Raw genomic sequence first — 25,897 nt, forward strand, 5'->3', positions numbered from 1 at the left:
TACAGATGAGTGAACAAATCCTAAAGACACTAACCTTCCAGTTACAAAGTGTATAAGAAGTTCTGTTTAGCTAGTTGAGATATGTTGAACCCTACTGTGTGGAAAATATTGATGTGTATGTATGTATGTGATGTGCAGGCTGAGAGTGAAGTTGCTGCCCTGAACCGTCGCATCCAGCTGTTGGAAGAAGACCTGGAGAGGTCTGAGGAGAGATTGGCCACTGCTACAGCAAAACTGGCAGAGGCTTCACAGGCTGCTGACGAGTCTGAGCGGTATGTTGTCTTATTCATCAAGTTGGAGTGATCATGCTCATATTCTGGTATATGCTTGTATTGCTGTTTGGTATGAAGCAAACTGATTAACAGATGCTTTATCCTGCTTTGTCTTCAATACCCATCATGTTTTGTAAAATGAAAGTCTCAGTTTTTTTTATTGTTGAACTTCCTGTACAAGGGTTGCTTCTGAAAGGTCACTGTTGAATTAATTTATTTTAAGAACAGATAGGTCATGTAGAGCCTTACGTGTTGAAAGGGGATGTAATGTGTTGGGAATCAGGAATATATTCTTGTTAGTTTTTTAGATGAACACGTTTAATGACAAATGTGAATTTTCAATTTTCATTTTTGGATTTATTGCCATAATGGGAACTTTCCTTGATGTTATTACACAAAGCAGGAGCTTACTTTCACTGATTTTAACAGAATTGAAATGCACATGAATGACTTCAGGTAAACCAGTTTAGTTACAATTTTCTTGTTGGCATATACCACAGTAATAATGTTTCTACAATTGTCGATGGTCTTTTTCTAACTTTTATTGGAGGTGGGGAGCACATATATAAGTCACACTGGTGAAATTTATTTTTTAATGTGATCTTGTTTTCAAATTCTGGGCTGGAATAATTGTAGGTGTGTCCACCAGGGTGTGGAATTGAATGCATGACAGTTGAAAATTCTGAGGTATATAAATGCTTTTCACATTTAGAACCTTGCTTGTGCAGTTGCAACTCAGTAGGACAATTCTAACTGAAGGTAATATTGAAAGATAACATAGCATTAAGGTTTAGAAATGTGTTGATTCACATTGAGGACAGTGCATATGACAGAATATGAGGTTCAAGGATGTCTGTGTGAAGTTTTCCGTAAGTGGATCAAAGCCTGCTATTTAGAAAGAAACTTGAATTTTCACTCAGATTACCCAATTTCATTATTTGGTTGCACTTTTCCCTGCATATAATTTAAAACTGTCTCTTCTGTGTTGTTAGTTAAGGTGTACCTTTATTAGTTTGCCATCTATTTAACATGTAAATGCTTTTAAGGAAGACTGTGAACTTTCAAAGGAAGCAGAATGAGAAGTGATCATTGTTGATTTATTAAACTCCAGCAGACATAAGCATATAATATGGAAGTAGATTGTAGAAGGACTTCAAAGATCCTGAAATTCATGTAATTGGTATTGATGTTTGAAATGTAGTGGCAATCAGAGGCACAAACAAGTATGGAATAGCACAGTTAAGAATTCACCATCTGGAATAAGATTTCTTGAAATGTAAACTTTCCAAAGTTAATTTTATTAACTCAAAATAGTATCTGATTGTCAGTTATTGCATAAGTTGTAGATTTTTTTTTTGTAAATGTTTGTCTCTGAAGCTACTTATTCTGTGCTAGTACAGTCTTGGGGAAAAAAAAAAAATATGTCAAATCTGCCTGAAGTGTTAATAGGAACAGTTGCATCACATCTCTGTGTCAGGAAACAAGATGGTAAGACAAAGGTAAAGTTATCCTTGCCCACCACATCATTGTGATGCATGGGGGAGTGGAAGTAAAGCTAGGCCCATTCTTAACCTCAGCACTGGACTGAGGCAGGTGATGAGCACAAACACTGGCTTTATTTTCAATAATTCTCAGAGAGTTTAGGTTTAATGTAAGTTTGCTATTATGTTTATGATTTTACAGTAACTGTTGACATGCTGAGTTTGGCGAATTTTTCTACTTTAATGAATCATACTAGCATCTGGTCTGTACCACGAAATGAGACCTCGATGTGCAGGATGTCTAGATACCCAGCTTAATTTAATGTGCTTTTCTGTTCCATTCCTGGTATAACTGGTAGGAGGATAGAAATAGTGGCATTGAAGTAAGAGGTGCAAATAAATTTTTTCATATTTTTTTTTTGGCAAAGCAGTGTAATGTTTACAGCCTCAATACACACCAAAATGAAATAAATGCGGACTTACTCCACCCCTCCCGTTATTTGAGGGATGTGTAAATGGCACCAAATAGTAGAGTGAAACCCCCATTTAACTTAATCTAACTTTTATTTCCTTGGCCAAAGAATCTGAAAGTACCTACAGTGTATAGAGGATCTGAAACTGGGCTTTGCGAAGTATGTAAGAGTAGATGATAACAACATCCATTGTGCTTGTAGGATACGGAAGGCATTGGAGAATCGTACCAATATGGAAGATGATCGTGTAGCAATCCTTGAAGCACAACTGTCTCAAGCTAAACTTATAGCTGAGGAGGCAGATAAGAAATATGAAGAGGTAAGACTGGAAGTGGCAGCAGCAGCGTCAGAAGTGTCAGTTGGTGATGGTGATTCTTTTTGCAGGGAAGCTGTTCTGAACCATGATGAGATGTTCCAGTGATGGTCATATATTCCGTCCAGAGTGTATTCTGTTTTTGTCAAGTACGTTTTACATAGATGAGTTATAATTTGTGTTGAAATAACACGAAAATTACTGGGCAAGTATAAGAGAGTGAACTGCTGATACGCTTGTGCGACTGAAATCTGGATGAAGATCCTGTGTTCTTGATATATGTGAATGTGGATATTTGCTAGTTGCGTTTTGCATGGACAGTAATTTTATCATAGTGCTGCTTTCAGTGGGACTATTAGTGTTCTGTTTAATGTTGCATCAGTTATTTGAGTTTAAAAATTACATTAGGTGTTGCAGTAGACGTAAATGTATATAATTCTTTTGTCCATAGTTTTCTGTGGGTCTTTTGGCATTTTATTATGTTAGACGAAAATGAAATTTAAAAGTGCTAAGGAGAACATTTGAATCCGTACAAGAATATCACATGGTTGAAAAGTGGTGGGAATTGAAAAACAGGAAACTGCATGTCTCAGACTTGTCAGTAGTGTTCTAAATTAATAAACTGGAAAGTTTGTGTGACGTACATTACCCAGGGAAGGTCAGGATACATCTCTAAACTTCCAAGATGCTCTTAAAGCTTCCATTTTTCAGATATAAATGTTGATGAAATTTGAAATGACTAAGCTTTCATAGGTATGTTACTTGTGAAGTTCTATAATTTGTGAAGAAAATTACTTGTTTCTTTTCTGTCATGGGAAATAGTGGGATCAGAGGACATTAAAATATACAGGGGAATATATTTAGTAACTAGATGTGTTCATGGCTCTTTCCCTCACTCCTACCAGTGTATTGCCAGCTGCAAAGTGCACATGATTTTTGCTGATGACTTGGCACGCTTGACGTCTGATAACATATGGAATAAAGGAAAATAATTAATTTGTAGACCTCTACACAATGTTATGTTACGTAGAGGGCAGTAGGGTTCATTTATGGGAGTTTGTTAATGATTTGTGAGCAGTAAGCAATGGGAGTTGGTTAATGATTTGTGAGCAGTAGGCAGTTGTAAACAGCACTATGAGTCAGTTGTTCGCAGTTAACAGTTAGTCAGGAGTGTGGCACGATATGGTTCGCTATACTTTAGAGCAAGGCATATTTCTATATGACATCTATGTGAAATTTGGATCTGCTGGAAAGTGTTGGCAAAAATTTTGATGTAAATTTTGTGATGAAAGAGTTCCCAGCAGACAAGCAGTTCATAATGTGGCGAATAAATTTAGAACAACGGGATGCTTATTAGACAAGAAAACAAAACAACCATTGAATGCTTAGTGAGGAGAAGTTAGATGACATAAGGGCCAAACTTGAACATACACCTATAAAATCATTGAAGCGCCTAGCTCAAGATATTGGAGTGTCAAAGTCTAATGTAACAATGGCAGCAAAACTGCTGAAACCATCCAGTGAAAGTTTGTGCCTAGTGTGCTGTAAGTGCAAGAAGGATTGTTGTTCATGTGTTCTTTAACGAAACAATCAATTGCGAAAAATATTTATGTGTAGAAGGATAACGTTTTCAGCACCTGTGAACTGTGAAGGCAAGAACTTGCTTTCATTCCAAATATTATTGGCATGCTGATTCATCAGTAAAATTCGCGTGTGCGTTGCGGCCGGCAGTGCGCCAGTAACGGTGAAGCACAGAGCCATGAACATGTCAGGTTCATTGAAAACGCTCTGTACTTTTCTGGAACACTCGGTAGTCATTATCTTTCATTATGGAATGTCACTTCATATGAGATGAAGTGTTCAGTAATATTTTGCAATGGATTTCAAGTGCTTAGTAGACAGAAATGTTGTTGCAGTGAATGTGACAACATTTAAAGTTCCAGAATGTATGTGTATATCACTACATAATTATGTATTATTAACATGTGGTAATTTATGAAGTGTGTAATACAGAGGAATTTTTTTTAGTTAATTATGAAACATAGTAATTAAGATTAATGCTTGAGAAGAGTTACATATCTCCTCTAAACCAATGTTTTGAAATACCTATGGCTAGTGGTCAAGTATATTCCTCATACAGTATGCAGTGTTTTGTTTCCCAGTTTGTATGTGGGCATACAAAAAGGTGCAGTAGCTTTAAATTCTCTATTTGCAGTACAGATTGGTCTGTCTTCTGTTGGTTTGATTAATGATGGGCAATTTTCACGATGGACCTGGGTATGTTAGTGGTACTTTGTAATGAACATGTAAGATGGAATTTGTGCTTTTTCAGTATGTAATACGCTGTTCTAAACATTCACTTTCAGAACACGTATAGGTTATATTTTGTTTGTAAAATGAGCCTTTGATCTTAAAATGTTAATTTTATTGGATTTTAGTGAATGAGTATTTTGGGTGAGTTGAAATGTAACAACATTGCATTATCAAGGAACTGCATTGAGATGAGCATTTTTCTAGTGTAAATGTTGCAGCTAATTTGAATTTTACGGCAGACGTATATTCTATAGGAGGTTTGTAATTCTTTATCCAGCCAGGAATTTAAAATTACTACTAGACGGAGGATTTTTGCTTTGTTGACCAGTTCCACTGCTCTACGCTTCAGGGTGACCAGTGCACCACGGATGTGAGGTGCATACAAATTTTTCCAATGAATCAGCATGCCTGACGGTTGATAACGTTTGGAATGAAGTAGTTACAATTCATAGATCACAGGAGTCATTGAAATTGCACGTAACAGCACCAGACACCAACTTTCAGTGGACAGAGTGGGACTTTGTGGGTTAAATGTGGATTCTGTGGACTGCAGTAGTGATTATTTTGCATATTTATGTATCCCTGCAAGTAAAACCACGTTTTATCAGAAAAGATTGTCAATTGTCGATCGATCTCATCTTCGATGACAAGACTGTAGAAACCAAATGAAAAAATGAACCTGCTAGGTGGATTGCGTGACTGCAAGATGTGCATGGATTACTGTTGTTTCATAGGCTGTAAGCTTCAGCAGTTGTGTTACTGTTATCGCACTACACTTTGACACTCCAGTCTTTTGAGCTAGATGTTTCAGTGATTTTGTAGATGTGTGTTCAAGTCTAGCCTCTTTGTCATCTAACTTCTTAGTAAGCACTAGGTGCTTATGTTTTTTGTTTCTTAAGCTATTGAGAGTTCCATTGTTCTGAGTTTAGTCAGCAAATTGTGAATAGTTTGTGTGCGGGGAACTCTTTCAACATGAAATTTATGTCAAAATATTTTGCTGACACTTTCTAGCAGATCCGTATTTCACGTAGGTTTAATACAGAAATACACATTGCCCTGAAGTATACCACACCATGACGTACCACATTGCTCACTAACCATAGCTGATAATTGCTACATACTGCTGACATGATAAACTCCCAAGCATGAACTGCACTGCACTGCACTGCACTGCACGCTCTTATACAATTTGCCATTGAGCAGTCCACAAGTTAATTACTTCCCTTCATTCCAAACAATATTGGCCATCAGGCATGCTGATTCAACAGAATTCGTATGTGCCTTGCAGCAAGCAGTGCACTGGTCACTGTGAAGTGCACACCCATGAGCCGGTCAACAAAGTTAGGAAACTCTGTGTTATCAATATCAGCAGCTGCTGCTATTAATCTCCTTTCATGGTAATAGCACTGTGGTGAACCATTGTAATTTGTTGGTTACTCAGCCATGGGATATTTACTCTTGTGTAATGCCCCCTATGAATAATGCTCACCCCTTTCCTTGTGGGGCACAAGAAATATCACATTCTTACTTCATGCGGTTCCCCATTTTATTTTGTCATTAGTGCATTGATGAGATCTTGTTACTGGTAACGCAGGAACTCACTTTTTGTCTGCCCCTTTGACTGCATGCATTGGTATGTAACTTTGGCTGATGAGCCTGTAATTGGATCATTAAAGTTACTCTCGTCCCAAGGTATTTTAGAGAAAGTATAATCATTGGTTCATACCACTGGTCTTCCAGATGTGGGTAAAAAGTATTTTTTTTTTTTAGAAAGATCAGTGCAATTTCTGTCAGATTATGACATTATAGTTTGTGATTCCATGTAGTTTGATAGATATGTACAACATTTAATAGAAATCTACTGTTTACATCTTTAAGAGTAATATCTGTCCTGAAGATGGAGGCATCAGGTCCCTCAAAATCATTAGCACTGTGTAGTAGGCTGTGTATCTTCACATCCAAGATGACTTAACCTAAGGACTCACTCCTTGAGAACTTTAGATGTTGTAATGTTTCTTGTGGGTTGTGAAGATGCAGATGTAAAACAGTTTGGAGGGCGTGATTTTGTATGATTAATTGGGTTATTTGGAATGAGAAGAAGGTGGGGTCTTGAAATTACTATCAGTTGCAGAAGAAAACCTTTATGACGGACGACTTAGAACTATAATTTTTAGCTTATTTTAATTTTTTTAAAAGCGAGTGTTTTATGAGACTCGTGCTCTCTGTGTATCCCTCCAGTTCACTGATTTTGATGGAACTTAATATGAATGACAGGTACTCAAATGAATTTTTGTTTTTACATTCATTAGTAACAGGATGGCTTGCAGATGCTTGAACTTGTTAGATGGGAGTGCACTGGTGCTGTATAGGCTAGGATCCAGAAATAATAGAGGATGATAGATCTTCAAAAAACCTAGATGCGTGTGGATTATTGAAGGCATAGTAATATGGCAGCCATGGAGATATTTTTTTGGTGTTCAGTTCGATGGTGATGTAGATTATAAATGAATTTGAGTGTTGTGTATAAAATGTTTGTAAGTCAGGAGTGTAAGCGGTTCAGAACTTCAAGCCTATCTCGAACAAGTTGCAGATTTAACATGTACAAAATCTGTGATACATTCTCGGCAAAAATAAAGTAGGATAATTAGAATAGATCTGAAGGATTATAAATCTGTGCAGTAGAGCGTGAGCTTTATGATTTCTGTTGTGAACTCCATATTGCTCTGTATCACTGAGAACCTACACCTGTCGCTGTAACAGGCTGTAGGGTTTTGAGATGTCAAGGCTCCCCCATTTTTCTAGACAGACCACGGATGACAGTGAGGTTGTCAGCCCTACATGCCGCCCTGCCCTTTACCCCCAAGAAGATTCCTGGTACTCATGTCTTTTAGATGCTGAGTAGACCCCAGGGCCATAATGCAGCTGAAAAGATTATGGCAATTGAAAAATCCAATGATGTCATCAGGAATCAAACCCACGACCTTCCTGCTTGGTAGCATAGTACCTCTACTGAGAACCTATATGAAAAATAATCTTTTGAGTGGTCCCCTTCTTACTTTTTTGGTGTAAATGTAGTGGGGGGAGCACATTGGTAATTAACCTCTGGAAACCTTCTGTTTGAACACTGCACATTAAGATGGATGACGTGATTCTCAGACCTTGTAAACAGATAGTGCCAGGGGTGCTGGGATGCTCAGTATGGTATAGTGAATGTGTATCTTATTCAGAGTTTCTGAAAGCTTGCAGGCTTTTGAGGGTGTTGCCATTTGTGCAAGATATTCTTAACTCTGACTTCAGTTTGAATATTAGAGGTGAAGACGAGTCTGCCTTAGCGTTGTGCACCATGTCACTTGGCAACTGCAGAGAGCTGGAGTTTCTGTAAAACTGAGGTACAGGTATAATCTCTTTAAGAGAGACTGTGAGACCCACAAAACGTGTAGGTAGAATGGGTTTAACATTGTAAATATCCTTTTTTTTTTTTAATTTGGAATGGGGGGGGGCAAGGGTTAGAACTGAAATTGCTATGAATTAAACTTCCCTTTCCCCTCTGGCATTCATATGTTACTAGCTGTAAACCTACTTTCATATCTTTTTTGATAGAAATTAGGTAAGATTTAAAGATTGTCAGTTGGCTTGATCGTGACATAAGAGCAGCCTTTTATAAATGTAAAGAAAGCAACCCCAGTGTTCTTAAGATGAAGAATTTTCAGAAGTGAGAGAGTTTTTGAATCAAGATAATTAACACTGGGCTGGATATTGATTTTGGAACTGAAGCTGAAGATTTGAGGGAGGGCTCAAAAGATGAAAAGTCATACACTAGGAGGGGAATGGCTTAGATGCTGCAGCTATTGATTGCCTAAGTAGGGGTACATATTCCCCCCTGAAATCTTCAAGGTTATTTTTTGGGACAAAGATTGAACAAAGAACCGTATTTTGTCCATCAGTATGAAGGTGAAAAGCATAAAGATGGTTGGTAATAGCAATCAGAAGTGAAAAGGAGGGAAGACAAATGTACAGTAGAAAGCTCGGAGAGTTGCTTTGCAAGTAAGTTAAAACTTAAGTAGTCAATTGCTGTTACCCTTTTCAAAGTAGTTCCCCATGGCAGCTGTACAATAAAATTCTGTTTTCTGCCACATTTGTAACTGTCAGTTTTGTGTATGTGACGCATGCTGCCAGACATCCACTAAGGACCCAAAATGCGTTCCTTTTGGCCAGGTTGTTATGGTTAGGAACAGAAAGTAGTCAGATGGGAAGAATGTTCCATCAGAAGGATCTGCACTTGCACATTTTAGTCAGGATGTAATAGCACTCCAGTGTGACCATTGCAGGAACTGCCTAGCCATCTCATACTACTTCTGTAAGATGTTTCACCCTGCAGTTTGCCTGCAACTTCTGATAGAGGTGGTTCAAATATGACCAGGACTGTTGTTTTTTTAACCATAATTGCCAAACACTTACTTGCACATGTCAGTCTTCAATGTAATCCCCTCTGGAGTCAACACATTTTTTCCAACGTTCTGGAAGCATCCTGATGCCCTTTTCAAAAAAGGCTTGTGGTTGGTGGCGTATCCACTCCTGAACAGTCTGGATGATGGCGTCGTTTTCCACAAACCGCATGCCTTGCAAGTCTGATTTGAGCCTTCTGAACAGGTAGAAATCACTTGGGGCCAAATCGGGACTGTACGGCTGATGTGTCAGAAGGTTCCATTTCAAATTCTGGAGGGTTTTCATGGTTGTTTTGGCCGTTTGGGGGCATGCATTGTCTTGAAGGAAGGCTACCTGCTTTCCACCCATCTTCCGCTTGGATCGGAACTTTTCCTTCACGTCTGTTGCCAGGAGGTCTGAGTAATAAGCTGCATTGACTGTTCTGGCATCTGTCAGTCTACATGGATAACCCCCTGCCAGTCCCAGAAGAACGTTGCCATCACTTTTCCTGCTGAATGGCTCCTCCGCGCTCACTTGTATTTGGGAGAACTGGTATGTCGCCACTCGCGTGATGATTGCTGGGACTCGGGAATGAAGTAGTGCACCCACGTTTCATCGGTGGTCACTATAGGCTTCAAAAATGCATCACCTTCGTCTTCAAACTGCTGTAGCAACTTGCATGCGCACCATTTTGTTCACGTCCGTCAAAGTGCGTGGTACCCACTGTGCATTCACCTTGTGATAGTGCAGGTGGTATTTCATGATGTCTTCTACACTACCAACACTGACAGACAGCATTGCTCCAAGTTCCTTGATAGTGATGCGCCTGTTCCCACGAATAATCACGATCTCCTGATTGTCTGCACAATCAATATTTGGCTTGGTGATGGATGTGTGCGGCTGACGATCATGCTGTTCATTCTCCACGCGCTCTGCCCTCTCTGAAGCACTTACACCACTCAAACACACGGGTCTGAGAGAGAGAGACTCTTCCCCATACTGTTGTTGGAGTCTGGTGAATTTCAGCGGACGGGACGTTTTCTCAAACGAGGAATTTGATCACAGTGCATTGTTCCATGCTCTGCAGTGCCTTCTGTTCGCTCATCATTCCAACAACTCCCAGAGAGGACTGAACAGGAGGGAAGGTGGAGGTTGTGGCTTCACTCTCAAGGTCTCACAGCTGCTGTGCAGTGCGGCTTGTTTACACACAAATCAGCCCTGGTCATATTTGAACCACCTTATAGTTATTATTTTTTTGTGAATTGCAGGATATATGTAGCCCATAATAATCTCTCATTAATTCCTGATACATTCATTAACTAGAGGAAACTTTGTTTACTGAATCATTTACCTTGAAATATTTTGGTTCTGATTGCAACAATTCTTGAAAATGGTAGACAGAAAAGGGCCATAAAGAGTGGAGGCTGATAATGGTATTGAAAAAGTAATACTTAGCCAGTTGGACCATATGTATGATTAAAGTAATGAAACTCTTGTCCAGTAAATGTTCAGTGCTGTTCCTTAATTGTGTTTTTCCATTCCTTAATTCATGGTTATCAGGATGACACCAGCTTGCACATGCTCGTGAATCTTAGTATGAAAACTGTTACGTTGCCAGTGTATGACTTGCATATGTTATAATTCCGTACCAGTGATAACTGTAACATGGCAGCTGTGTGGACCCTTAAAACACAATTTTGTATATGCGCCAGAGATTTTGTTCAGTGATTTGTCTTCAAGGATGATGCTATTTTTTTTATGTAAACAAAACTATCAATATGGCATCTGAATTTTCTTTGATATTTTATGAACTGTTCATAGAATAATAATTTGACAGGTTATAAATAGGGGTACAACATGTTGAAATTTTATTTTGTGTCAAGTTGTGGGTGAAGTTGTGAATAGAACAGGATCTTGAAAATTCATGTGCATCTGGGTACGGCTGTCACCTGAGGTTCGTAGTCTCAGACGGCGAGAAGATGTTTGAGATTAAGATGATGATATTCATATGCAGTAAATAACATATTGTAGAAGTGGGTTGGTTTTAATCTACATGCTTTAACGTTACCTTATATCCGGAACTTTTTATATTATGCAGGAACTTTTAGATCAGATGTGAAGTATTTGATGTTGGGAGTGAATGTCGGTTTCTTTTATAGTACTTGTTACTCCCTAACACCTGCCTATGGGATTTCAATTTTTTCATGTACATAGTATATACATGTATGAGAAAAGTATTGTGATCATGAGAATGTCTGTCTTAACGATCTTGATGGATTTACAGTTTCTGGCACCCCCAGAATGTGAGAAAATGGTTCTGGAATGCCATGTGTCTGCCTTGCTAGCTCCTAAAATGGTTGGACAGAATTTTTTCATATTTGGTATTTTGAGAGTTTATCCAGCATAGGTCAGTTCCTGGTGAATATGATTATCTAAGCCAAAAGTGAGAACCCTTCGCAGGGCCCTCTATACATGTTTCTTGAGTAATGGCGCTGTTGATTTTGATTGCATTTGAGTAATGTGTGGAGAGACATCTTAAATAAATCTGCAATAAATATTTTGGTAAACGATCATATACTTGCTTGTGGCCCAAATCAGATGTGAGCAAGTATGTGCAATGTCTTTGCATCAGTTTTGTTAATGTAAACTACAATATTAAATTTTTGTCTGTTCTGTTATGGTATTCTGATATATATATTACTTACGAAGAGGGAAAGAATAAAGGGACGTAATAGGATTAGAAAGCATTTGTAACCATAAATTGTGCCATACTGAGTGTTAATGCTTGTAATTACACAAATTTGATATATTGAATATTACTGTGTTTGTAAAATCCTATGGATTGCTCCATTCTGGTTTTATAGTAGCAGGTTTAAACCTCTTTGATTTCTGTATGAAATCATTCCAGTTTGATTCATGTTAAGATGTTGCTATTTTTGACAGCATTTACTCTTTAAAGTTCTGCAGTGCCATATTTTATATGTGCGGATGTGAAGACTTTGTTGAAAATAAGATGTTTTTTTGGGCTACCAGAGCATACAGAGAAGTTATTCATGACTGGTGCTTCATGCACTACCAGATTCATCTTTAATATTTTGAAAGCAATATTGTAATCATTGTTATTCTAGTAACTATAGGTATGTTCTCCTTAGTACGGCCCATTAAGATAGTAACACTAAGAGTGGAATGCACTACAAAAGTGTTTGATCAGAGTAATTGGCCGTATTTCTGTGCTTATTTCTGCAGTTTCTGAGCCACTGGATTGTATGTACGTACTTGACAATTGCAGAGTCTGCTCTGTGACAGGTATTATGCCCATATTTATTTCACCTTTCAGTTCATTATAAATTTGTGCAGTGATAAGGTGGTGGGTTTTGTTTCTTTGCTTGGTGCAGAGCTCGTAAGATTCTTGAATCCAAAGGCCTGGCAGATGAAGAGCGTATGGATGCATTGGAGAACCAGTTGAAAGAAGCCAGGTTCATGGCTGAAGAGGCTGACAAGAAATATGATGAGGTGACGTGTTCACCACCTGCATGACAGATGAATTCCACATAACTAAACTGAACATGATCATTTTACTTGTTTGTGTTTTTTAATAACATGACTTACGATTGCCTGGTTTGCTCACCATGGAACTTGCAATGAGGATTCTACAGTCATGTGCTTGATCTGTGTAGTGGAATCTGTTAGAGTAGGTGCACTTACATTTGTGCTGTATATAATAGTAATATCATACGCTGACAGGGTGACACAGAAGATGTCTTCTAAGTGCTATAAAACAGAAGTGCTCTGTATATGAAGGAAGTGTTGTCAGGGATCAGATTCTCTTGGTGGAACTTATGCCATGAAGTGTTAGTGTTCGACGGAGCGGCACCAAGTTGAGCCAGTTTAAACAAGGAATTGAGGTGCAGCCATATCAGTAGGTAGGAAGTTTATCATATGCTTGTGTTCCAGTTGTTGCATGTTCCATGGTGCTTGCAGGACTAACATGTAAATTTGCATGATTGAGCTAATCCATGACTACTTGTTATTTTGCAGGAAGTAAACCAGAAATGCTCATGATGATGATTTAGTAGTGGTAGTAGTGTAATGTTGACCAGTATTGGTTTATTACAGGAGTGACTAAATTTGTTTGATTGCAATTTGAAGATATCTATTCTGAGGATGTTGCTGTGCTTTGATTAGTATTTTGGGTACATAAAGGCTGAAAAATATTAGGTGTTTGTGTAATCCTCAGATCAGGAACATGAATTATGGGCCAGTCTCTTCAAAATTGAAATGAATACTGTACCCACTATTTTGATTCTGTTGCATTGGGTTGATCTGTGATGTTATAGGTTTTACCACTGAAAGAAACCCTTCAACAATTTTCTCACCAGATGTCACATTTGAGTGCTTGGCATTCTTGCCTTGTGTTCAGGAGATCCTGCATTACACCTAGCCAGAAGACTGGCTATCCTGACAGATTTTTTCCTGGTTTTCCTATGGTGAAACCACACTAAATAAGAATTCACAATAATCTGGACAGCCATTTTTGTGCACTTTACAACCTTGATGATCTCATTGCCACTACCTAAAATGTTTCTAAGACGGATTTCAAAACTTATGACAAATTAGTTTAATTTAAGATAGGCAGTCTAGTTTTGGAATAAAGTTGTGTTCTTGAAAAAGACGTGTGAAGTCCATTTTATAACTTCTTTGAACTTATTTTCAGTAGTACTTATATAATTTGGACAAGGGTTTGCTCCCAATCAGTTGGAATTAGTGAGATCTTACTGTTTTGAAATTTCATCTCGTGTGGTTCATGTTTGAGCCCAGTACAGTTTTGTCTTTTGCTTGGTAATACAAGAATATTAATTTGTTTATTGAAGTACTAATACTATAATGTAATAACTTAATGTGCAATAAAAATTCTAAACTCAGGCATTAATATATCTTTTTGCTGATTAAATTTCTGAGGATTGTGCAGAATTCCACCATACTTATTCTGCAGTTTACTTTAAATAATATCAGTGATGCTATGTAGTATCATGCAATGCCATCTTAGAGCAAGGTCCTGAGATGTTTTATTTGCATATTTGTGTGGCATTTCTGTTTTCTCAGTCTTCCATCTGTCATCTATACACTGCCCATTCACTGCTGTTAAAAGAACTGGCATACTGAAACTTAGATTATCTCCATTCTTTGTACTGCATGGGTCATCCTGTTCCTTCTATCCAGAGTTCCACTTATTTAAATTAACTGTATATTGTAGATTGAATTCTGAGTTTATTGAGTGACCATTAAATTACTAACATTTTCCATTACAGAAATAATAGGTGCAAGGTCTTCATGTCATATTTCTTCTGTATGGATTGCTTGTTAAATGCTAAACTTTTTGCGAACATTTTGTTTTTTCTGCAGCATTTAATTTTATGAAATGTGCTAAGAACAATGAAGAAAAGTGTTAGGATAAAACTTTTGTAATTACATGACACAAATTTTCATTCAGAAAATTCTAATATGCAGACTGGTGAAAGAAAGTACTGATGGCAAAATGACCAATTTTGTAAAAACCCTGATAACAGGGTATTTATGAAGAACAAGCTCAGCCCCTTCCATGTTTAAATGTGGCACAAATTTAAACGGATATGGAAAGGAAATACAGGAACACATTTGTTGTGAACCTATGTAATGAAAGCTGTGGATGTCGGCAAGAAATATATTTAATATCTTCCATTTCTGTATACCATGTCGTCAAATTAAACTTCATGGTGAATATCTTTGGTCCAGTATTTATGGTCATTGTGTGTTTCTGCATATTGGAAGCTCCTTGCATCATTTTCCATATTTGATGGTCATTTTAATTTTATTTGGACAAAGCAAATATGGAAATTCACATTTTGTGGTCTGCAGCGCACATTTTTACTGTATATTTACAATCCCTATGAATGTGAGTGATGGTAAGTGGAGCCCACACAATGCATGATGGACTTTTAGAATGTCACGGATTAGGATATTTGATAATTATGAGTTTAAATGCCTTTTGATATAGATACAAGTATTTTGAGTGAGTAAGAATAGTTCAAGGTTTGTAAGATTTGAGGCTTTCACGGCGGTGACTATGAAGAAAGCAGTCTTCTGGGATTTGGCACCGTGTATATGTGGTGTTAACCGATAAGCAGTCTGCTTTTACTGGTTCTCACTGTCTCTTCGCTTGCAGATTTCTTATATTTTTTCTTCTACCCTGAAGATGGAGGCGATACGTTCCTCCGAATCGTCGGTTAACACCACATATACACGGTGCCAAATCCAAGAAGACTGCTTTCTTCATAGTTGAAGGTTGTTTAATAATAATTCAAGTTATCTGGTTTCCAGTCTTTTAGAAACTTCTCCATCTGACACATGTTTAAAAACAATCGCTCAGTGGTGGCCTAATAAAAGTCCGTGTGCTTGGAGCCATCTTCATATTTCATATTAGCAGATCTGTCATGAGATGACAAGGAAAGTAATGTCATTTTGTATTTAACTTTCATATCTCATCTTCCTTCCATTCTTCTCTATACTTTCCTTTTTACTTGAAAATCCAATTATCATTTCCTTGTAGCGTAGCAAGGACAGAAAATAGTGTGGATTTTTCTGTGTATTTTTGCACTGACAGAATGGATAGGGGTTTTCCATATATAATACTAGCAATAGTGGAAAGTTGGTTTTTGCTGTATCCCGGTATTGACACATCGGGTTATCTCTGAGCTTGAGAGGAATTGTCTGTTACGGGGTTTCTCCAGTTTCTAGCAGAAATGTGTTAGGTTTTCCCCAGCTTGACAGTGATTGGCTGTTATTTAAAGACTTCTTTCAGAATTAAGGCTAAGTTGGAATGCTATATTGAATCATAAATTTAATTTCAGGGCTCAGCCTGTATACAGTTCCATTAGAATAGCTCTGAGGTTGTGTATGGAATTGTGATAATCCCTTTCCAGGTTAGATGACATGTAGCTTTCTAATATTTAAGATAGAAGGATATTTGCTGATTGTGGTAGGAATCACATCATGGTCCTGTACCTGTTTTGGAGCTACTAGTTTGTCATTACATCCCTCCCAAATAATAGCTGCTGTCTGTATGTCTATAAAAATTAAATTTAATAGAAGTCCTGCATTCGTGTACGCTCCTCTTCCCATCACATTATATTTCCATGGGACCTTTTTTGCTACATCTGATAAATCTTATTCAAACAACCTGTGGGAACTTGTGTTTTTCTAATTACCGCTGTAAAACTGATAATTATTTTTTTCTTGATTTATAGATGGACACTACACCACTTAACGTAATATTTTCAAATAAAGGAAAATTTTTGCTATATTGATGTCATTGTTCATTAGGTGACATCTGACTGCCGTCACAGTTAAGTAAAAATGGTAGTTAACAGAAATTGTTGACTTCATACAATTGGTTGCTTTGTAATGACCCAATCCTATCACTTTCAGTTTATTAAATTAAGGAGAAATGTGCCTTGCTTGGGTGTGTGAGTAAAACTTGATTCTACTTTGTGTCTCTTCTTTAAGTTGTATTTGTTGCTTTATAACAGTAAGTATGAGTATACGCTGATGTCACATGATGCAGAATGTTATTTTTGTGGTTGATGAAATTTAGAATTTACATGTCATATGGAAACTTGATTGTGTTAAACATAGTAATGAATATGCATGAATGAAAGACAGTTTTCATATTAAATTGAACTTTTTTATGATTTAAATTTTAAATTAAAAAACTTGTCAGTACATGTCGGATGTTGAATAGATAATGTGATTTTTTATTAATTTTGATTGAATTCCCACTACTCTTTCTCTGTATTTGGTATTTTATCATGAATTGTTTTCCAGCTGTTACAGTACATTTACGATGGATTCAAGCTGTAATAGAAATTGATTTCATCTGTAATAATTGCATGTCAAATTATAACATACAGCCATCAGGGGAGCTGGGTGTGTGAGAATTGTAACTTGCTATATGAAACATGGTTTCATTTCCAGGTTGCACGTAAGTTGGCCATGGTTGAGGCTGATTTGGAGAGAGCAGAGGAACGTGCTGAGAGTGGTGAATCGTATGTTTTCTGAGCTGTTTTACTGTGTGTTGCATGCTTCATTTACAGAGAGTAGTTCTGGATTTGTCTGAATTATTGTGATACTAGTAACAGTTTTTGTGTGTCTTATGCTTAAGTGCTTTTTTTTCATATAACATGACCTGTTCAAAATATTTGGCTCATGTTTCACTACATTGAACATAAACTTCGTTAGATTCGTGCTTTGTTTGTAGTATTTATACTCCTGTGGAAGAAATGTGAGATATCTGCATAAAAATCTTCTCTACTGAAAGATAGTACACATGTAACTTTGAGGTATATTCTCCTCGTTATGTGTATCAGAATGCAAGTTTAGAAAATTAATTTTGCTGAAAGATGACATGTTTTGAAAAAGTGTTTTCAAATTTGGGGCACTTAAATTCAGTACTTTTATTATTGTGTAATAATTATTAGGTGGTTGCTAATTACATACAGAGAGTATACCATGAGCTAAATATAGTAGCCTTTATTGTGTATTTTGTAGTAATATAACACCTAGTGAATAGTATGACCACTACTTCCAGAGTTCTGCATGCTTGTGTGATAACTAGGCCAACACGCATCTGCTGGAGATGGTGGCACCGTGGAATCTTCTGTAGCATCAGGTTGATATGGAAAACGAGTTTATCAATGTGTAAAGAGAGAATAAATGTGCACACTCCATTTGTGATGCGACCGCTCACTCCCTGGGGCAAAGGCCTTTAGAAGCCAATATTTTTTGTGCTGATGCTTTTATGGAAATGAAAAGGCCCTTTTCCATGTTCAGGAGGGCCTGCCAATGGCCCCTATTCTGAACCAAACTAATGTAGTTCTCACATTTTACTTTTTAAGATCCATTTTAATATTATCCTTGAATTGACATCTAGCTCTTCTTAATTGGTTTTCGCCATCAGCTTTTCTGATCAAAATATTATAAAATAATTGTAACTTAACAATTTAATCAGAATTTGATCATTGTTCAGTAATCCAGTTAAATTTAATGAAGTTATAAAATTTATTTCCAATTATGAACATCCTCCCAGTAATTGTACAGTTCCAGATATTATGACCACCATTGGATGAAAGTTGTCAGTACTTTTGAGTGCAGGTTTATCTCTCTTCCACTGACATGGAGTGTGTTTGTAGAAATAGAATCATGTTATTAACCTGTTGCACTTTTGAGCATGTCTGTATTATTTGCTGCACTGGCTGCTCCTCTTGCTGTAGGTGGCCAGAAAGCTGGTGTTGATGGAACAGGATTTGGAGCGAGCTGAGGAACGTGCAGAACAGAGTGACAGGTGAGATGCGGTTCGCATTTTGGCATCAGTGTCGCAGTGGGTGTAGTAGTTCAGTAATTTAGTATCTTTCTTTGAGTGAGTACAGCATACCCTCAGTTATCTGAACACAGATTATTTGATTTGGGGACACCTGTGCACGTTTTCTTGCTGTAAAACTGCTACAGCTGAGGAGCTTGGCTTGTTAATCAGCGTAGCATTTGTGTTAGCAGATTGACATCAAGGCTGATGCATTGATGTTAAGTGGAAAGAAAGACTTTCATGTGACTTAAACCTGTGGTTGTTTGAAGGTTATTTGATGAAGTATTGTGGTTTTTTTTGTGCAATTGCATTTACTCCCAAGCAGTGATGCTGTTTCTGGTAGTCAGATCTGTGTCAGAGCTTGACAGTCAAAGCATTAATTGAAGGTTTATAAAGTCACGTGTTGTGCAATCAGCAGCTTCTAAAGTGAATTTAATGAAGACGTAATGTGTTTCATATGAATTGTGGTACTGCTAGGGGATAATTTTTGGAAGGGGATGTATGAGTACAGTAGACTGAATGATAATGGTGCAGGGTTCATTCGGTTTCATCTAATCTTAATAACTGAGTTTTTGTTTTAGTTATTTACATGTCTTTCACATTGTGGTCTGTTTTTGAGGGATGCACAAAGTCAGAATGGAAGGTGAAAACAGCCTCTCTCCTAAAACAGTACACTGTTTTGAGCTATGACGATCTCTTTCTGTGACTGAACATTAGAATTGGATAATAAGGTAACCTTTGATGAAGGTTTCCTGTTGAAGGTTTGTTTCCTGTAAGTCCTATTAGCCCAGATAACTGAGAGTATACTGCACTCATGATCCAAGTCATAAGTTATTTGTGCACAGGAAAATGTAAGGTATGTTGTTCTTATTCTGCTATTCTGGCTTATTACGTTATGGAGTCTGGTAGATGGACATCAGCATTTTAGAGGAACATGCTGCCTCCAACCGCATGGTGTTTGCAGAACGTAAATTTGTGGTTATGGTTTTGTAGTTGCTATTTCCCAGACTTCAGTGTGTTACATGGAACTGTACAGTTTCTGAAGTTATTACTTTAAGAAATAATTTTTAAAGTTGACCACACTACAGTTCATTTATGAGGATGTTTTCAACCCCTGTTCCAAGCATATGTTTTAGTTGTAGTTTTTAAATTTTGTCAGCACTGTCAAAGTATTCATTCAACGTTTGGCTTTAGTCTAAGTGTCCAGTTAGACACTTGATCTTGGTGTCAGCATGTAAAGAGTAAAATTCCACATCTGTGCGGTATGGTTGGTTGTACAGTTCATTCATTATTGCTAAGCCATGCTGGAGCTTGAATGTGTAATATTAAGCTTGATGTTGATTTGCAGTGAAGTTACTGGATGCTATGTGATATAGAGGTAAATAAACGTGTTTGATGCATGTTTATCGTGACATGAAAATATATTACAATTTTGAACCCAGATCATCAGAATAAAAGTAAAGATGTCCTTGTCTGTAATTAAGCACCGTTGCATGAATACGTATATGAGAATGGAGGAATAGCTCTGTCATTGTGACTTCAAAACTAGACGGAGGGGAGCGGTTGGTTTCATGTCCTAACTATTTTACCACCCAGGGAAAGAGTCCCCAGTACTCATTGTATAGGAGGCTGGGTGAGCCCCAGAACCAGTCTGGATGTTGTGGAGAAGAGAAAAAAGTAATGCCCCTACTAGGAATTGAACCTGGCTGTCCAGCCTCTGGTCCTTTGTTGTACTGACTGAGCTATCCCAGCTTGCTGTCTTCATAAGACACATTTGAAATTGACTTTATGTAATCTGACCCAGTGGTCTCAGTGTTCTGCACATAGCAGTATGATAGTCCTCCTGAAGTTAGTTTATAGTAGAATTGTAAATGTGAAACCTGTTCTGAATTCAAGCAATCATTTTATCATGTTATGTACAGGACTTAAAATTTATGTTTTCTCTTTGCTGCAGATTTGGTTTGTTATTATAATTACCAGATCTCAGTATCAGCCTCTAACAGAACTGAGTATCAGGAATTAATTAAATAGTTTTCCTGGGGAGTAAAGCGTGGCCGGCGCATAAGGCTGACAACCTTACCGCCATCTTTGAGCCAGTGGTCTAGATAATGCGGGACCCTCACTGTCTCACAACGCTATGGGCCTTCATGGCCTGTTACAGGGATAATTTTCCTTTCCTTCCCAGTATCAGGGGAGTCTGAACATGTTATATAGGCCTACCATTTACCAAAGATTGTCGTTGCTTATTACCTGCTAGGCTAGAGGTGTGAAAGAAACCAGAGAACAACAAGGTGCTTTCCCAACCCAGAATTTTTCAGTTTTTGTCTTGAGTACCAGAATAATCGAGTTCCATAATATTTATGTATGCATTTTCCCACCAGTAAATAGTGTAGGAAAACTGCTGTTTGATATAATTTCGATATATGCAGTTTTGATTGATTGCAGTTTCCATGAATTTTTTTTTTTGTGAAGAACAAGGGTTATTGGTATTAACGTTTCAGAAACACTCCTTCAAATAAAAATTACAAAACAGTGAATTGAAGGAAACTTAATTTTTTTTAATCTTATGTAGAGAAACAGACGAGTTTTCATCAGAACTTAAATTTTCCAGTTGTTTTTAAACAAAGTGTTTTGTTCTTCAGTTAATGTAAATTTCAGTGTAAAGTTACAACTTGTGTTACATTGCTGAATAAGGAACGTGTATCTGAAATTGCAGTGATGTGTTACATTTTATGAACTTGCTATTGAAGATTTGTGTTCAAGTCCTTATTTGCATATTAGTCAGGAGTTTGTAACTGAGCATGCATTTTAAGTAATAATTTGGTTTTCCTTGGTATTTTTGCAGTATAATATGCACTGCATAGAATGTTGTGGAATTGCATGTAAATTCACTGGCTGTTTATTGGTCAATGGAATGTATAGTTAAGGAATTTCAGAGACTGAATTCTGTCGGTTGGGCCCAATTGACAGCTGGTTGCTGTCTCTGGACACCAGTACCAAGACAAGATAGGATATATAAACCAAGAACAGTATAAACCATCTTATGAGAATTAAGAGAAACATTAAAAATATTAAAACACACACAGACATATGAAGCCTGTCATCTATGTCCAGGCACCATTTCAAGGCCATTGTTAAAATCAGAGTGCTATCAGAATAGAAGTCAACACTAAGAGACAATTCTCTGTATGGTACAAACATAGAAACACTTTCACGCATACTGTACACTGGACAGAGTTGTGGTTTTCGGACTTCTGCTGTGGTAATGGGAGTCCAGTTGGGGAGTTGTCCAAGCTGGGTTGACTGATATAATAATCTACCAGAGACGTGGGCATATTCCTTCTATTACCTTTAGGTGGTGTTTGGTTCAGCTGATCGGTCAGCCCAGCTTGTACATCTCTCCCATCTAGACTGCCATTATCACAGCAGAAGTCAGAAAACTACAAATCCATCCAGTGCAGATTTACTTACTTACTCATGGAGCTGAGCCCTTCAGGAGGAGCCGCCAATTTTGCAGCTACTCCAGAATTTCCCAGCATTTTATGGAACCCGAAGGTTCATCACCGTGTTCACAAGAGCCCTCCACTGGTCTCTATCCTGAGCCAGATCTATCCAATCCATACCATCCCATCCTAGATCCATTCTAATATTGTCCACCCACCTACGCCTTGGTCTTCCCTGTGGTCTCTTTCCTTCTGGCTTTCCCACCAATATCCTATACGCATTTCTCATCTCCCCCATTCATGCTACATGACCTGCCCACCTCATACTCCTTGACTTGATCATTCTAATTATACTTGGAGAAGAGTACAAGTTATGAAGCTCCTCATTATGCAGTTTTCTCCAACCTCCTGTCACTTCATCTCTCCAGTGCAGATTATATATGAACATTGTGTTTTTATGTTTGTACCATACGAGTACAGAGGATTTGTCTCTCTAGTGATGTACAGTGGAACCTCGCTTAACGAGCACCTCTCATGACGAGTAATTCACACAACGAGCAAAACAAATTGTAAAAAAATGACTCGCTTAACGAGTGACGAGAGGGGAAGTCCCAGATTGTGCGCTTGCTACATCAGTCTGTGTTTAACACTCGTTCCACTAGCATCTTAGTGTCGCTTGTGATCACACATTTTTCCAAACTTGTGTTCAGACATATTTTGTAATTTTTTTTTGTTCAAAGTTTAATAACCCTTGTAAAAATGTCCTAGAAAAAAAGCCGCAAAAAGACAGCCATAGCAGAATAAAAATAACTGTAGAAATGAAACGTAAAATCATTGAAAAGCGAGAACGAGGTGTGAGCGTGGCTGATCTAGCATGCACATACAATCGGTCTACATCAACGATCTGCATTATCCTCAAGAAGGAGGAGGAGGAGGTAACAGCAAAGCAACAATCTTCTGGCGCAATAAGAAAAATGCTGAAAGCTTGGAGGAAACTATTGCATCATACATTGAAAGCATCACCCTAATAAGGCAGTGGCTGTGCACGCTACAAATTTATTTACTGATAATGCCGTGTTGCATTTCCACCAAATTTTGAAGTGCCGGCAAAAACAAATGTCTCTAGACAGCTTTCTAGTAAAAAAAGAATTACATGTATCATAAATAATAAACTAATTATTTCGGTTTTTTTTTCCTGCAAATCGAATTCACATTCCAGGTTGGTTCATTCCGCATAGAAGAAAAGATGAAGATGATTCACGCTCTGTAACAATGTATATATAATTTTCTTTGAATAAACGTTATACATAACATTTTTTGAGATTTTTTTGGGCATTGAATGTATTATCATATTTTACGTTAATTTCTGTGGGAAAAATTGTTTCATTACGAGTAAGATTCTGGAACGAATTATGCTCGTTAAGCGAGGTTCCACTGTACTCTGGTTTTAACAACAACAGCCTTGAAACAGTGCATGGACATGAGTGCTAGGCCTCGTATGTATGAAATATTTTAATGTTTTTAATGTTTGTCTTAACTCCTGCAGATGGTTTATGCTGGGCTTGATTTATGTGTCCTATCTTTTGTGAGTGCTGCTGGAGATAGGGAATAGATCTGTCAGTGAGACCCAACTGAGTAGGTTCCACCTGAAGATGGAGACAGAATCCAGTCTCTGAAATCTTGTGTTTTAGATAAAAACAGGACACAATAATTGTATTAATATACCATTGTTACAAATTTTTAAATCCAATTGTGGGTTTCAAAAAGGTTATCTGTTTTTGGGTAGGAGTAGAAGAGAGGTGTTTTCAAGCATTTTCAATTGAAAAAAAGAACATATTTATGGTGTATTTTGCTAAAACATTCTGCTGTCTCTATTTTGTGAAGAGTGACCTAGAAAATTTAACTTTCTGCTTTTATGATGGATTTGTCTTGTCTTCTCTGTTCAACTTCAGAATTAGCTTCAAAAACTGATTTTTTTTAGATATTTAGATAAGGAATCAACTCATTGCAAGGCCTTTACCTGCAAAGGAAAATGCAGACATATCACTCCTCATGTGGGGTTGAAATTCATGGTTTCAGTTCATGAGAGGTCCATGTTAGGACACCTTTTGTCAACTTAGTATGGCAAAGACCTTTTATTGTGTAAATATAGTTTTTTCTTCATTGAGAACTGAAGGCTTGAAAATGTATTTATTTGTCTTGCAGTAAGATTGTGGAGCTTGAAGAGGAGCTTCGTGTTGTTGGCAACAACCTGAAGTCTCTTGAAGTGTCTGAAGAAAAGGTATGCCTTTTGTGGTGTTTATTACTCTTACCTTACAGCTCGTAGTTAGTTAGTTGTATTATTTCAGTTAGAAGGTGTAGGTTGAATTGTCTGTATTCATTCCTGAGAGATGGTTTGGCTGCAGCTAATACAAGAATGTGATGTTATATTGAACTTCAGTAGTTTCTGAAATTTTATGATGCAAAATTTGCTTGCATGAATATGTGAAACAGTCTGAAACAGTACAGTTGTATGTCAGGCTTATAACTTCATGCATTCCCCAAAATTGACCACAAGTCAAATTCATTATAACGTGTATACTACTCTGTCCAAAAAGTATCCGACCTTGGGCCGGGAAAAAAAGTTCTGTATCTGGGTGGTTACAATACCTAATCGCCTTCAAAGTAGGCCCCTTGTGACTCCACACAATTAGCCCAGTGGTCCTTCCATCACTGGAAGCAATTCTGGAAGGCTCCTTTTGGAATGGTGTGCAGTTGCGCCATAGCGTTCTGTATGATGTCCTTGTGGCTGTCAAAACGGCAGCCTTTTAGCAGTGTCTTCAATCTCGGGAACAGCCAGAAATCACAAGGAGCCATGCCAGGAGAGTAGGGAACCTGCGGAATGCCGTGCTTGGCCAGGAAGCCCTGAATCAGGTGTGATGAATGAGCTGCGGTGTTGTCATGATGCAGCTGCCAGTTGCGTGCGTCCCACAGCTCCGGTTTCTTGCGCCAAACTGCATCACGAAGATGGCGGAGGACTTCTTGGTAGTACTCCTTATTGACAGTCTGGCCTAGTGGTGCGTACTCATGATGCACAACACCCCGATAATTGAAAAAACGCAGTCAGTATCACCTTCACATTGCTCCGAAACCGTCATGCTCTTTTGGGCCTCGGGGATGTTGGATGCTTCCATTGTGACGCCTGGACCTTGGTTTCCGGGTCATATCCGTACACCCACGACTTGTCACCAGTGATCAAAGTCTTCAGGAACTCAGGAACCCTGTTGGCGCACTCCGGCATGTCCTGTGCAACCTCAAGATGGAGTTGTTGCTGCTCTGGCGAAAGCAGCTTGGGTACAGATTTTTCTGCCAGTCTTCGCATGCCCAAATCCTCAGTTAAAATTGTGTTTGCGGAACCTCTGCTGATCCCAGCCTCATCAGCAACTTCACAGATGGCAAAACGACGGTCCTCCATGATAGTGTTCATACTTTTTCAGTGACATCAGCATTGACGTCTCCCGGAATGCTGCTCACTGTCCGCCAACATACGGCCATGTTTAAAGCCGTTGAACCACTGTTTAATTGAGTGACCCCCTTGTCCGGATGTATTTCATGAAGTACTGACATGAGAGGAAATGTCTTGAATGAAGCCCGTATATACTTACCATGAACCAGTTATTATTCTATTGTAAATTATGTAATGTTTCATGGAATTATTCATGAAACAAAACAAAATACATATTTCGTTGTAGGATGTAAAGGAACAGTTGCTTTGAACTGCCCAGTCTTAACTGAACATAAGTA

At 37.9% G+C, this 25,897-nt stretch overlaps 1 protein-coding gene across 17 annotated transcripts in view; it reads left to right on the forward strand.

Moving 5' to 3' along the window:
• LOC111873414 (tropomyosin Per a 7.0102) overlaps nt 1-25,897 on the forward strand; it is a 106,298-nt gene that overhangs the window by 65,307 nt on the left and 15,094 nt on the right. For 10 of the 17 annotated variants that reach the window (XR_004513997.1, XR_004513999.1, XR_004514000.1 and 7 more), the window contains 4 exons: nt 139-272; nt 12,673-12,790; nt 17,288-17,358; nt 24,320-24,395. Coding sequence is in view for 10 of the 17 variants with exons in the window: in XM_023868112.2 (XP_023723880.1) it covers nt 139-272; nt 12,673-12,790; nt 17,288-17,358; nt 24,320-24,395 (399 nt within the window). In the remaining 7 variants the exon portion in view is untranslated. Of the gene's footprint in view, nt 1-138; nt 273-2,427; nt 2,546-12,672; nt 12,791-17,287; nt 17,359-18,582; nt 18,654-24,319; nt 24,396-25,897 lie in introns of those variants that run through there. The other 7 variants (XR_004514003.1, XR_004514002.1, XR_004514001.1 and 4 more) reach the window with 2 other exon arrangements.

This window comes from Cryptotermes secundus, unplaced genomic scaffold (genome assembly GCF_002891405.2).
Source record: "Cryptotermes secundus unplaced genomic scaffold, Csec_1.0 scaffold270, whole genome shotgun sequence".
Classification (NCBI taxonomy): domain Eukaryota; kingdom Metazoa; phylum Arthropoda; class Insecta; order Blattodea; family Kalotermitidae; genus Cryptotermes; species Cryptotermes secundus.